The 15,132-nt window shown below is 42.1% G+C and overlaps 1 protein-coding gene across 2 annotated transcripts in view; it reads right to left on the bottom strand.

Annotated features, from left to right (window-relative positions):
• Positions 1-15,132, bottom strand: part of col11a1b (collagen, type XI, alpha 1b) — a 70,778-nt gene that overhangs the window by 37,938 nt on the left and 17,708 nt on the right. For both annotated transcript variants that reach the window (XM_079285013.1, XM_079285012.1), the window contains exons 5-18: positions 14,395-14,523; positions 11,037-11,126; positions 10,509-10,607; positions 8,633-8,935; positions 7,398-7,463; positions 6,796-6,837; positions 6,346-6,408; positions 4,092-4,166; positions 3,539-3,622; positions 2,246-2,302; positions 1,528-1,581; positions 1,284-1,337; positions 855-908; positions 699-752 (exon numbers count right to left, since the gene is read on the bottom strand). In XM_079285013.1, the coding sequence (XP_079141139.1) occupies positions 699-752; positions 855-908; positions 1,284-1,337; positions 1,528-1,581; positions 2,246-2,302; positions 3,539-3,622; positions 4,092-4,166; positions 6,346-6,408; positions 6,796-6,837; positions 7,398-7,463; positions 8,633-8,935; positions 10,509-10,607; positions 11,037-11,126; positions 14,395-14,523 (1,224 nt within the window). The remainder of the gene's footprint in view (positions 1-698; positions 753-854; positions 909-1,283; positions 1,338-1,527; positions 1,582-2,245; positions 2,303-3,538; positions 3,623-4,091; positions 4,167-6,345; positions 6,409-6,795; positions 6,838-7,397; positions 7,464-8,632; positions 8,936-10,508; positions 10,608-11,036; positions 11,127-14,394; positions 14,524-15,132) is intronic.

The raw sequence follows: 15,132 nt of genomic DNA, 5'->3' as shown, positions 1-15,132 counted from the left end.
AATATCAACTAAGAGCGGGAGGTAACAAGAGAGTCCACAAGCTTGATCCCTGCAGCTAAGAGAGGAAAAAAAACTCCTCATTTTTTACAGAAAACATAGAGAAACGATGCTGAAACGAGAGCAAAAAAAGAATTCGACAAAACTGCCTATAATCTACAGGACACCACAATTGGCATGGAGCTATACGGTTTCCACTATTCATAGTGCGCTATAAGGACTGGCCTACCTCTGGTGGCCCTGTAATTACTCACTGTAGGATGAGGCATGAAAGCCTGTCTAGAAATACCCCTCTGTGATCTCCGTCCTCTCTCTTTCGTCTCTCTATGCAGGCCCAAATTCCACAAACGCCAAACTCAGCACTCCTCATTCGACTCCAGGTCTGGTTAAACGCACCCCAAGTGGTTCTGGAGGAAGTGGGTCAAAAGCCCTAATGAGCTCCGCTGGTTAAGAATTCATATCTGTCAACACTGGGGTGTACATGAGATGGATGGGAGGTGGCCTTTGAGCTACCAATCAACCCTGATTCTTCTGTAAGGACACGGTACAGAGCGGCAATGACTGTGATCAACGCTGACTTTTTTTGGGTCGAGAAATAAGAGACTGCAGGATCTTATTTTGGGAGACAGAAGTCTTTAATGTCGTTTGTCCTCTGACCCTGTTCATTCACCAAACCGTAAATTATCTTTCCTCATACTTACTCGATGCCCCTTTTCTCCAGGAAGACCAGGGAGGCCGTCGAAACCTCTGTCACCCTGAAACAGCACAGTGACAAGTGGTTAGCTCAATCAATCACTTTTTCAAATGCATCCCACAGACACTCACTGGATTATTGGATGACCTGGTGTGCACTTTACCTTAGACCCTGCCTCTCCTGGCATTCCACGAGAACCGTCGGCTCCATTACGACCCTGGAGGACACGCAAATATCATGTCAGGCTACATGGAAATCACATCAGAGAAATATCGAATTATCTTTAATGGTTCTGAAGATCAGACAGGAAAGATGCCATCATGTTTTCTAACTAGTTTATAGTTAAATAAACATTGCTTTATGAATTTACACAACATGCAGACTTGATTATTGAGTGCAGCTGACGTATTTGAAATAAGGCCATGTTTGACTTTTCTCTTTGGGCACTGTAGCACTGATCCTTGCACTCTTGATGGCATGAAACATTAGAAATTTGGGAATTTAAACTTAATATTCTGTTGCAATGCAGTGTTGCTCTAGAGGAGATGAATTAAAAAAAAGTATAAAAACATCCTGTTTGGTAAGAACTTACCCTCTTTCCTGCTTTCCCTGAGGAACCAGTTGTACCTTGAAGACCTCTGGGTCCCTATGTGGTAAACATATGAATGTTTTAAATACAACTTTAACATTTAAAACATTATTTATGTGACAATAACTTCATGTCGAGATGTATAAAGGTTAAAAAAAAGCTTCAAAATGAACTTACTGTAAAAAACAAAGAGTTAAACAAAAATGATAATAGGTACCTTTTACTGAAAAAAAGATGTTCATCTCACCTGTGGTCCGGAGTCGCCACCGTCACCTTTAAGTCCAGCAGAACCAGGACCTCCCTATTAAAAAGGATTTAACAAAGACGCACAAATTGAAACATGTTTGCACTGCAGCCAAATATTTTGCAATGCCATCATTTCGCGAGCAAACCAGAGAAATCCACGTTGGACTAGAACCAAATGCGAATCCAAACACACATAACGTATGATTTAAAACTTGTAATGTGGGTATACAACAGGAGGAAGACTTCCTGGAGCATCTTCGCATGTGAACAAAATCCCTCTGGTGTTTAGGAGTAACATCGATGTGTTGTGTTGAGAAAGGCACAAAAGCAGTGGTCGCGTGGAAGACACACCCAAAACAAGAGAAAGGCTTTTGGCTATTGTCAGTTGTCAAGAAATACTTGTGAGATGACCCTGTAGATATCACAAATAATAAGTAAAAATAACAGTTCATTCAACAATTCAAGCTGGATATCAGATGTTGATGGAAAAAAATCAAATCTGCTCCCAGGCAGATAGGGAAGAAGGTGGCGTGTGTATGAGTATGTGCTTATGCATGTAGGAGTGCATGTTAGGAAATAAATATTGAGTTGAACCCTTTACAGGAAGAAGAGCTTATCACTTAATGTGTTGCTCATCAACTGTGAAACGAATGGCACCTACGGAGCTCGTTGGTGTGTATGTGTTTGCGTGTACAGAGTTTTCAAAAGTTGACACTCACCACAGGACCAGATCTTCCTGCCATGCCCGCTGGCCCTGAAGGACCTCTCATGGCCAGCTGTGGATCAGACAGAAACAACTCATGAGCCACGCTTCGACCGACAATGTCGACACACTTGCATTGATACCCGCCTACGCCAAATAAACGGATCAAAAAGAAATATTTTCTCTTTTCCCAAAAGAAGTAAGGATTACGTTTGATTGGCATTAGAAGTGCAGCCATGTCCACATTTTCAGTTTATGAGCATTCTGAATATCTGCTCTTAGTCTTATAGGTTTAAAATATTTTGGGGGCATTTTGCACTTATTTGACAGCATAGAGACAAATACTGGATATGGGAGGAGAGAGAGAGAGAAGGGAATGACATGCCACAAAGGTCCCAAGGCTGCAATCTAACCAGGAACTGTCCTTTGTTCTTGTTCAGGGTTTATCACTCTGGTCTTTGTTCCTGTTCATGGTTGACCACCGTCTTCGACTGCCAAACACATTGTATGGGATTCATATGCAGCCTGATTACTGAATTAGCAAATTTGCCAATGCAAAAAAAGCAATGTATGCCCTCCTCTACACTTAAGGCCGACTCACACATATTAGTGAGTGTATTTGCATTGTGGCAGGTTTAAGGAATCATTTTCAGTGGAAATGGGTCAATAAGAGTTCAACAAGTTCCACAATTTGTTCCTTCAAATCGCCTTACATTTTGAAGAACTAACAACTCCTGCCATGTTTTTTCTTGTTCCGGCCTTGGGCAAAACCTCCGGCATAAAAGACAAATATAGAAAGGCGACAAGTGCTTCACAAAATACCATTTCACCAGATTTGGCAGCCCTCCAGCTCCATAGAGCGTCGTGAATGTGTGAATATTCAGCGTTTGTACAAGATTTAATGATCTCCATGTGTTCTCCTATAGATCACACCTCTGCTTACAGCCACATCATTCAGCCTGTTTTAACAGTGCCATGGTTATCAGGACCCCTGAGGGAGTGTGAACAGCTGGTGTGGCTTTAACGTACTACCTAACCTGACACAGGTCCATATTTTGGAATTTGGACAATTTATAGGATGAGTGGGACTTGTGAATCGTGACTCCTCCTTTCATTATTCAAGATACTTCCTGAGCCGTTTGAAATGTTTCTTTTCTAAGCTTTGCTAAAAATTATTTTGACCACAGCATTTCATTTGAATGAAGTTAAATGGCAGCTAGTGAGAGTACATTGAGGCACAAAAAGTCAAAGTAGAGTGACCCCTAAACTGGGAAGGATGCACTGGGTCACATTTACAGCGTATACTTACCCTAGCATGTGAAAGGATGGCCTGAGCCTGAGCTTCCTGGGCTGAAACCACAGGTCCCTTGTGTGACTCACCGCCAGCACGGAACTGTCAACCACAAATCAGAAAAGAAACACAATTAAAAAATAATTGACTTGTCTCTTTTTACAAAGTGAGCCAACAAATGGTCTCCCCTGGTGAGTGTGTGTTCAAATAAAATAAAATGTTTTCGTTAAACCAGGCTGTAAAGCTGTCACCATACACCCCGCCCACCCCCCCCCCCCCCCACCCCCCCCACACACACACACACACTCACACAAGTATGTGTCGCCAAGCCTTTCAAAGGCTCAGTCACTGGTTCCACTCCATTGCACTGGCTGACATTTACAAGGTAAGTGATTTGTAACCCAAAGAAAATAAGTTTGCGATCCTTTGGCCCACTGGTGATGCTATGAGGGAAGCTTACTAAATGAAGTGAGTTCACGGGCTAGTGCCTGAGATGAAGGGTGTATAAATATGTGAGGGTAATAAGACAGAAATCCCCAGTGGGCATGTGAAAAAAAACGGCAGAACTTACTGGAAGCATCAGAACGGTACCTGGAGGCCCAGGGATACCGTCGGAACCAGGAATACCAGCACGCCCTGGAGGACCCTGGAGAGCCAGAGGAGAGAGAGAGAGAGCTTTAGGATATTATGTCGCATCGTGAATGTCAAATGCAATTTAAGCTGAGGTCAACAACCAAACCAAAGTATATGAACTCCCCATTAACTGCTATTTAAAGGTATTGTTGTAACAAACACATCCTGAACGTATTGAATTTAAAACATCAACTATTGTTTTGTTGACTTGTACACCAGTGCGTAGCATTGCTAGGAACAATGAATTAGTTGTGGTTAATAACCAAGTCATGTATTGTGCAATAGGATAAGATGATTCTTTTGCTGTTTATAATCCCCCGAAGGTGCTTGCAAATTGAAAAGAAGAAATAAATATTTTCAGCAGTAAAAAAACAACAGTAACTCATCCGTTCACAGCAACCCCCCCCCCCCTTCTTTATCTACAACAATTTCAATGGGAAGGTATTTTGCTGCAGTCTGCATTGTTGTTGCTTATTCCAAATAGATAATTCACAAATCCCACCGAGAGGAGTAAGACTTACTTCACCCATTCAATCATGGGTGAAGTAAATGAATGTGTTTTCATTAAGCTGGCCTGGGGATATTATCTGCAGGGGACCATCGACTTTATAACAAGAGTAGAAATCCGCAGCCATAGCCCTGTGGGGCTATAATGCTCGTCGCATGTAACCAACTTGGAACTTTGGAAATGGAAAGTGGAGGCTGAGACTGAGCCAATCTTGTCATGACAGTTTCTGGGACAGTTGAAACAGCGTCTTTGACGGCAGATGACAAGTCCGGAGGTCACCTAAGTATTCAGGATTATTCTTCTGGGGCACATTAAAGTCTGGACCAAATTTTATGGCAATCTGTCCAAAAGCACAATAATCTTATAAAAGTTGCTCATCCTGAATAATGACTGCACGAAGAAACGGTTAAATTATACCGGAGAGCAGATTTTGATTTAATAAAGACAAAAACTGATTTTAAGGATTAAGGCTAAGCAGTACCCAATGTTTCACGAGAGACCACGATCTATTTAGCAGTCTTGTCACGTGCAGCAAACTCAGAGTTTTCAAATTGATGCCGTGTGTTCCCATCTGCCTTTTCCCTGAAGTGGTAAAGACTCTCCATCCATTGCTGTTATAATAAGGACAGCGGCTAGCGTTAATGACGGTCCAACACGGCTGGGAAAAGGATTTTTGGGTGGAAAGGAGGGAGACGGTGATCATGAGAGAAATTAGCCGACCGAACGCTGAGTCCAGGCAGATACTGCGCAACGGAAAACCACAAGACTACAGAAACGAGTCCCTTTTAATGCCCACGTCAATCCTCAGCAAGACTGTTTCTCATGGGAGGAAGTGAAGGAAGGGGGGGGGAGAGACTTTTGGACCAACAAAATATTTTCTGATCACTTTGACCCTGTGGAACAATAAGCCTTTTGTACAGGCAATGTCTGCTGGTCATACTGGAGGAGGCTTGTTGGGGTATTTTTTCTTTGTTGGCAATTAAAGGGTTAACCTCGAGGAACAGAATAGACTTGCTAAAAGGGTGATGAAAGAGAGGTGAGGGGCAATCATCACATTTGTGGAGGGGACAGGCAATTATTCTGTGTCATCCAATCAATCAAATAAATGAGTGGAATCCCACGGTGCTGGGAAAGTTTAAGCTTCTACACATTTCACAGCAAACTTCTTGAGCTTCTCACAAGTCCTGCAGCACACAGACACAGCTGTTTCTCACTTTTCTTTGTTGGTATATTTACAGTTTATGGGGATCTCATTTCCCTCAACTCCTTGCTAATCCCCCCCCCCCCCCCCCTACTGCTGCAGTCGTAGGCTGTGTCCAATTGTTCATTCCATGGCACGGAGACTTTACTTCACAGCTTTCCAATAAAGAAGACGACAAATGAAGGAGCGTGTGTGTATGTGTGTATATATATATATATGCTGACTCTCAACATTCCGCAAGTAAGATGGATGGTTACGGTTGAAGTTGTTGTTTCAGCAGAATTCTTATATCAACTATAGAAAAATAACAGTTTTGGTTGCTTTACAAATTATCTGAGATCTAAATTGATCGGTGGCTGTTTTAATCTTCTTTTAGAAAAATGTTTAGTTCAATGTAAATGTCCATCTTGTGTAGAGAATGGGTGACGGAGCTTCCCAGAAACATCTGTAATCAGGTGTAAAATGAGGCCCGTCTTTACTCACCCTCTCGCCGTGATCTCCTGCGGGACCTGGAGAACCCTGCGATCCTGAGGTACCAGGAAGACCCTGAGACCACACAAACAGAACCACATTCACTTGAGCATATTATGTCCCAAAATGCTGCTGACCGGCATTCCCACCACAATCAGTCTATCCAGTACGTCATTTGCATAGGCCAACCAAGACACAGGCAAAGACATGGGTTCAGAAAGAAATAAGCCGAAGAAATAAAATATCCCCAAACAACCCCTTCTTTCTCTCTCTTGTACTCACTCACACAGAGACACACGTGTACACACATGCATGCAAAAATACACATTTTGACCGTCTCTCCCAACTCAAGCTTCACTGGCGATCAGGGCTGATGCTCTTTCCATAAAGACATTTTTTCCCTCTTTAGCTGTTCTCCATCTGTGGAAGGCAGACAGGAGTGTGGGAGAACGTGATACTCACTGCTTGGCCGGGGCCTCCTTGGGGTCCTTCTATAAGCATCCCCTGAAAAAGGAAAAAGTGGATACAGTAGCATTATAGGGCAGCCTGTCAATCCACAGGCAACGGAGAATGGTGGGGAAATTAGAGCCAGAGGGTGCTTTGGGTTTGAGGTTGAGGAGTTTACTTTGCGCTGCAAACTCAACACGTGAACAATACGTTAGATATTTGAAGCTCTATATTCTATCGTGTGCGTGTGCGTGGTCAAAGATTTGGTTGGGAGCCTGTGGTGGTACAGATGGCATGGGAGTAGAGATGTTAACTGCAGCTGCTATTTCAGTCAATGTTGAGCCTATAGTGGTAAATTGTATGGGGTGGTTTCATAAAGAAGGCATGTACTTTGGCATGTTGCATGGAAAGCGGTTGTTTCTAGTCTGTGACCAAAGATGTGTGTTAAATCTCATCAGGACATATGTCTTGGTTTTAAATACTTTCGGCAAATAAACTCATTGAAACTGTGAAAAAAGAATCAAACATATATATGGATGTAAACCAGATATGAAAGATATATTTAGTATCAGAATTAAAAAGTCGTTGTTCTTCGTAAAATGTAATACTTCACTTACAGGTTCAATGACGGCAGGTTCACCCTTCTCTCCTTTTTCTCCGAGGTAACTTTGACCTCTGCCCACCTGCAGACATAAGACAGACCTGGTCAACGTTTTACAAGGTAACAAGCCAGACATTCAAATATAAGGGTAGACCGCCAATGACATGAAAGCCAAAAATGGAAATATTGCTGCAGCAGCAGATGCCCTGGCCTGTTTCTCCTCTTTTATAGAAGTTACTTAAAATACAGACAAAACTGCTAAGAAAAGCTCATTAATGTGCTGACTCGTGATCTGCATGCTTCAAAGAATTTGAGTAGTTGGCAAAAAGCTATCTTTTCTTTTCCTCCTCCTGAAAAAATACGTCCCAATAATTATTTTTGCAAGAAGCTATCATTTAGACTTTGGTTTGAATGCTATTTATGAAGCTTCCTTAAAGCCAGGAACTGCAAAAAGACCCCAACTGTGCATAAATGCGGAGGTCGAAACCTGACACTATCCATACAATGACTTCACATGAGAAGAATTCCCAAACCACCTACAGCAATGTGTCAAAAAAAACCACTGGATTGTACAGTTTCGCCTGAAGATGAGACTCAGTGAGAGAAAGTCATGGACTGCGTTGTCCTGCGATTGTAGAGTGGAAGGCACTAATAGAGCGGTTCAGATTAACCCAAGGCAGACAGATCTCAAGCCAACATGCAGACCGGGACCATGTCACTTCCTGTCTCTGAGAATCTGGATCTAAGCGGAGGAAGGGGGGCTGGAATCAAGCCATGATAGACTCTAGCTCAGCAGAGATTTCAGTCTGGTTTTCAATGTTGATCTACATGGATTTCATGAATAAACATGTGCAAAGACTTAGTGTGTGATCAGATAATCCCAGCAGATCATTGGTGTGGTTACCAGGAAAGAGCATGTCTTTAATTAACAGCAAAGGTCACGGAGGCCAAAGGTTACGGAGGGCGTGTCTGTGCTGACAGCTGGGTCGACATCTGTTTATCTGTAGGAGACTTAGCTAGACAAGGTGTGTGTTTGTGCTTGCTGGTGTATTTGTGTTTGGTGCACGTGCATGCAGAACGATCCAAGCTGTAACCTGATACCGTTTGAAACAACAAACAAAAATGCCACCGCAAAAACACCCTGTCAAAACAAACCCCACCAGCATCTTCTCAATCTTTGCACATTCTTGAACACCACCTCCGTCTTTCCCCCATCCCACCACCATCACTCCAAAGTACTCCAGCACTTACATTGCTCTCTCTGATGTCCGTCTCCGCTGGAACACCAGGACCAAACTCGTCCTCATCAGGCTTGGCATCAGTGGGGCCATAATCGCCATAATCGCCATAATCACCATATTCGTATGGCTTGTCTACGATCTCTTTGTTGTCGTATTCCTTCAGGTCGTATTCCTTAAACTCATCCACGTCAGTGGCGGGGTCCACCTTCTCATGGGGATCCACTGGGGCAGCGGTTTCCACAGCAGTGGTGGGATCCACCCCGACCTGTTCCACACCGGTGATGTAATCATCCACAATTTCCCCTTCATAGTTCTGGGATCAATCCAGGGGTCGCATAAAAGGGGGCAAGGGTTGATGAGAACATGGAGGTTTGGTTGGTGAAATGAAACCATGTGAACAGCTTCAATGACTCACATGTTTTTCATGATTCACAGTCAAGGCATTCATAATTAGTCCTTTACTACACTGAAATTATTGAATACCAACTAAGTGAATCAACTTAGTTTCTAATTTGGGACAGCATCTAAAACTCAAAACATTTGAAACTCCCAATATGTTTTGTCAACAGGCACTGTTATTAACATTAACCACAGTAGCATTTAAGAAAAAGAAAGTCATACTAGAAAGATGACTTCATGTGTAAGAATCTGTGTTTGCACTGAATCTGAGGCACTAACAGTACAGGAACAACGATGCTTTTTAAAAGCTTCAGCTTTTTGATCAGTGTAACAATCAAATGCATCATTAGACATCAAATATTGAGTGTCTTGAGTGAGAATGTAGAGAAAATGTTCAACCCTCTCATGCTAAGTTTGATTTTGTAAGCATCCTTTAGTCAGTTAAAAGTCTTTGCTTGTCTTATCTCTGTAAAACAACTTGCATTTGAGGACATTGACAAAACTCACTTCACGGGATCTTATCATCGTCCAATATTACTTCGAATGAATCATTGGAAGATAATCATTTTTTAAGAGTGCTTCCATGTTCTAAATCTCTGATCGTATTTACTACACAGTGCATTGATTCTATATCATTATCAAGAAGTAAATCAAACAACTGGGCATCTAACAAAACACAATCCATGGCTAGATCTAGGTGAGACTTAAGCAGTAATACAGAGACACCCAGTGCAACGCCTCAAAAGACTGTCCCAGGTTCAGGGCTTCAGCCATCCACCAACAACACAATACTGCAACTCACTTGTATTAAAAGCATCCAACAATAGTATGTTGTTTACTGTGTTAGGTATATCGGCAATATGGCCCTATGACATTGATTAAAAGCTGTCCAGTGCGTGCGTCACAGTCCTCGATAATCAGACAAGTGTTCCAACATGGGACAGCATAAGTTTAGTATCCGGGGTAGCCCTCTGCCCTGTCACTTCAAATGAATGTGTGCTCAAGCTGACTGAAGCTGCGTTCTCCACCTCAAGGTGCAGCACAATGCAATCGCCAGACATTTGGCTGGCGGAGCACACAGCCGTATTGTTTTAGTTTAACCCCCCCAAATGTTCCTCATTATGCTGTGTTCTTTGCGATGGTTTAGCACAAATTAAGACAGGATCTGCCAGATTCGGGATATGGCAGAAACATAGGGGATGCGTCTGTCTACTGATTTTCCATTGGCCACGGTTCATTAATTGACAATGTTTTCCTGCTTCGGCCTTTTATCCAGACTCTGTTTAATGGAGGTGGTTTCTCATGGAGTCAAGGAAAAGAGTGAGCAGGAATTATATAAATAAGAATGTGGATTTCAATTGGATGGATGATGAAAGTCAGTGACGCGCAGAGAATTTCCCACCGTGATGGTGGTTCAAACCTTTCTGATTTCACAAATGTCAAGAGCACAAATATTCCTACATTATAATGAGGTTGTGTAAAAATACCTGGCCTTGTTCCGTGGTATCAGTTGGGGTTTCAGGCTGACTTCCGTCCACTGCGGTGTAGTCATACTCACCAGTGTAGTAATCTCCATCCACATTGGTCTGGAATCAGACAAATACAGCGCACAGAAAAAAATACAACATATTTGAGATGGGTGGGATTCAATTTCAGGGCATTTTCAAGAGCTTTTGTTCATGCACAAATCTATTGTGTGCACACATCTTACCACAGAATAGTAAATTAAGGATGATTATCCTCAATACATTGGGGGAGCAAAACAAGTGTCACACTAGGTGTGGAATATATTTAGCTGCAAGTAAGGTAAAAAAAAAGTAAAATAAGCATCAAGACATGCTGATAAAGCATGAAGTGGGGGAGAAAAACGAGAGCGAGAGGTTACGAGAGAGAATTAAAGATTGTAAATGAGAGACAACAGGTCAAGGTTGACAACAAGAGATCAAGTGCTTGTACAGTGCTTATGTGTTATTAATGGTACCAGCCATGATAACTATATTAGTAAGAAGAGTTACCTCAGTCTTGGCTCCTTTAGTTGGGGGAGCATCAGTGGTTAACTCTCCTTCATTGTAGTCATAGAACTCACCATAATCATAGTTAGTGTACTGTAAGGATAAAAGGGACGGGGGCAATCAATGAATGAGTGCAATCATGTAAATAATTTAGCACAATGTCTCAGAGACATGTTGCACATTATTTACAAGGCATGTAAGATTTTATCATTTTTTAAACATCCGTTTAAAAAAATGTTTTAACCATTAAATTATCAAAAAACAATGTGTCATCATGCTATTTTGAAAAATAACATGTTCAAACATAGTAAAAAAAAAAAACGGAACAATGTTGCATATGGATGACAGCAGCAATCCTTGCTTCCATTTCCACCCAAAGCCCCCGAAATTCGCATGACGCTATGGAAAGGCTCATGTCTGTAACCAAGCAAACAGCAATTAAGATTGTTGCTTACTTCCAACAGGATGTTAGAGGGTTAATGTGATGCCAGCATTAACGCATCTGCTGCTTAATTCTGTATGCCAACAATGGCCTTGCATGGAGTTTCAACATTGGGCCTTTTAAAACAGAAACCCTAAGCAGTCCTGACTCACCGCATGTCGGTACATTATAGGGAACATACAGAATGCAGAAGCAGGGCGTAAAACCACTGTTAATCCAGTCTCTGTGACAACATCATGTGTTGAGAACATTTTTCTTTTGGTTCTCCAAAGCATTCCGTATTCAAATTTGAGACTGACTTCAACCATAAGTGGCTTACTTTAAAATATGAGTTGAACATCTGGCCCTTAATTACGAAAATGGAGCCAGGAGACATATACATATACATTTATATACATATACATAAATATATATCTATATTTATAGATCAAATTAGATTTAATTTGTTTAATACGTGCAAAAACTGAAAACATCAAGCAGTTTTACAGAGCTAGATGGTTCCACACTGCTTCCAGTCTTTATGCTAAGCTAGGCTAATTGCCTCCTGGTTACAGCTTCATATTAGCCAAACAGACATGTGAGTGGTGTTGATCTTCTCATCAAACTCTTTGCAAGAACGCTGATAAGCAGATTCCCCAAAATGTCAGACCATTCCTTTGAGTCACCAATGTTGATGAGCATTTATTGGTACACGATCCACAACCAATAAAATAGTATGCAATGTAGTCAATGTCAAAGAAATCTCCTTATCTGCCATTTTATTTAAAAAATTGTACTCACAATGTAAAGAAAAGGCAGAGGTAGATTAGGTTTACAGACCAGCCCCTGATATGGGTTGCTCTGTCAGCACAGGGATTAATATTAGTCCCTGGATGACTGCTGAGCTCATAAAAATAATACAAGATCCACGGCCTGCTGCAATGTTGGTCTGGCCTCCGTTCAGTGGCCCAGAGAGAGAGCGAGAGAGAGAGAGAGGGGTTACACATGAGAAACGTTCGGCCAGACAAACTAAACCGATTGAGAGGAGAGAAGGAGAGGGTCAGGGAGAAATACAGAGAAAGATAGAGAACGAAGGAAAGATTGACGATGAAGTGCTTGGCTGAGCTGAAGGCCTTCACCACAGGCTTGGATGAAAGGTGTAAATACTGAAGTGGGCTCATAAAAAAGCTCCCCCTTCCTCTTTTTGCATCACTCCCTCTTCCTCTTTTAACCCAGCTGCAGACATGTGGCTGACGACTGCAGAGGCGGTGCGCCTCAGGTCAAGGAGCGTCTTCAGAGGCTATAAGGTCAAAGCTTTTGCTCTGTGCTTTTGTAGAATTGTAGAGGTTCCGTTTAAGAACAATTGAGGGGATGACTCATGAAGTTCAGACACCAACAAACACTTTTTACATTTTAAAAACTGGTGAGTTGGGAGTTTTGAAATTCTACAACAGTGATTTGTCCTCCCGGTGATATATTTTTCAGTTGTGCAGGAATTGAGTTGGAATGTAGGAAAAACATTCCTGTTATAGCTGTACAACAATCGATAAACCACATTAACAATGTTCCGAAAACAAAACTCCCTGTTGTCTATTTAGAATTGGAATGCTCCTTGTCTTGGCGTTGAAGAGTAACTTGATGATGAAGGCTATATTTTCCAGGACACGGTACCCACTGTACAGCCAATATTTTCAAATAGAGAACCGGTTCCTCATTTTTTTGTTTTCTTGATCCAGGGATCTAAAGTCTACTTTTCCAGGTATTGGGAGTCTAGCTGGGGAAGGAAAAGCTTAAATTTCCCTGGGAGTCTGGGCAGAGCCTGCAGAACTCGTTAGTGATATAAATCACGGGGCCACTCCAAAGTGGGCTCAGACTTCGGGGCAGGGGAAAGAGGAAAAGTTTCCAGTGTGAGCTCATCAGTTATTTAGTGAAATACTGAAGGAAAATGTCAGCCGACAAAAAGGCTCGAACCAGAAAAATAACAAAAAAATGAAGATGAAAAGAAAGAGGAGGCCCTGACACGAAGCACTGTATTTCAATTAAGAGATGTGGCTGATAAGGCTACAAATGATGCTTTGGAGCCAATGGAAATATAATTTTAGCCGTAGAAGATGAGCTCAGACTCAACAATGTATTTTTGATTTATGTCAGCATGTTTCCACCAGTAAAACACAGACTAAAGAAAGCAATATTAGAGTTGACATACAAGGCCATACAAAGTCTGTCTCTGTCAAAGTACTTTTGCCTGAAGGAATGTTTGTAAAAATGATTTAAGATCCCAGAAATGAAATGCACTGGCTTGAACCACGGAAAATATTATCTACTATTTGGGGACGTGATGTGTTGTGGAGTATCTCAAACTACCTCGCCAGCCTCGAGTTCTTCCTTCTGTTCCCCCGAAGCATCATGTTTCTACTTTTCTCATCCCCTAAATCACACTATCGCTATGGCGTTCTTCAGTCAGCAGCTCGCCACAAAAGTTGACAGCACGTATCCTAGCAACAACTGCCCTCAAAATGTCAGTGAACCGTTGCCATGGGAAACAGCGACCTGCAGGCTTAAAGTGAAGACTTTGCTTCCGTAATTATGTCGAAAGACAGTTCTGTCCTCTTTTGAAAGACAGAAGAATACGCACAACAGTTGTGATAACATTCTAGTTTTTATTTCCTCACACAAAAAGTGAAGAGACTTCAAAATGTGAGTTTGACTTTAAGTCATCTCATCTTTCAAATTGATCTACTTCAACTCCATGCATCCTTACTAATTCTCAACTCCAGCTCCCATATTTTATCCCTCCTTCCTTTCCTCGCTCGCTCCCTCCCTCCCTCTCCCTGCCTACTCTCTTTTCCCTCTTCCCTCCCTCCGGCTAACTACTCCTCCCACCAGATCTCCAAATCCACGTCGCCCAGTCTTCCCGTCTCCCCCTCTCCAGATACTGACCTCGCCCTCAGGTTCCTGAGCCTGGGGGGTGTCGTGGTGGTTGGGGGTTTCACAGTCAGGGCTGTAGTGTTCACAGTAATCATGGGCTGCTCTGGGGTCTGCCACTATCAGCAGCTGCTGGATGTCACCCTGGAAGAGAAGAAGAAGAAAAGTAGCACGTCAGCAGCTGAAGCCATGTCAAACAAATTTCACAGGCCCAATTGTAAATTCCCATGTCAGAGTTTTCCTTTATCCTCCGTGTTTCTAAACTTTCTGCTATAGGCTTATGTTGTGGCCATCAATTTTATTAAGTTTCCAGTGTGGTTTGGCAAACAGCTCCAAATACTACAACACAGAGGAGCCTTAGGCACTGCTGCCAGTCAGAGGCACGAAAAAGAGCCAATTCAGAACCATTTGTCATTGCAATTGGGAAAGAAACTAGGCACAGTAGTTGCTAACTTGATCCAGAATCCTAAAGTGAATGGATTGATACTGGTTTTTACAAATGGTAGTCTTTAGTGTCACACTAGCGGCACACTAACGTAACAGGATTTTAAACTGTGATGTGATTGGAGTTGATATATACGAGATTTGAATTTACTGCTCTACTTAAACGTTTTAAAAAGGTTTGGCTTTTGACTTTTTGATCAAAGAAACATATATTTTCTGACATGGTTGCTAATCTTTTTTTACACTGAAAATTCAACTTGAATTTCATGCCCATCCAAGGCTTGGAAGTGCTGCAACTGCTAATCAGCT

This window comes from Melanostigma gelatinosum (genome assembly GCF_949748355.1).
Source record: "Melanostigma gelatinosum genome assembly, chromosome: 15".
NCBI classification, from domain to species: domain Eukaryota; kingdom Metazoa; phylum Chordata; class Actinopteri; order Perciformes; family Zoarcidae; genus Melanostigma; species Melanostigma gelatinosum.
Note: the sequence above shows the minus strand (reverse complement) of the source record. Positions and strands in the feature narration are given on the sequence as shown.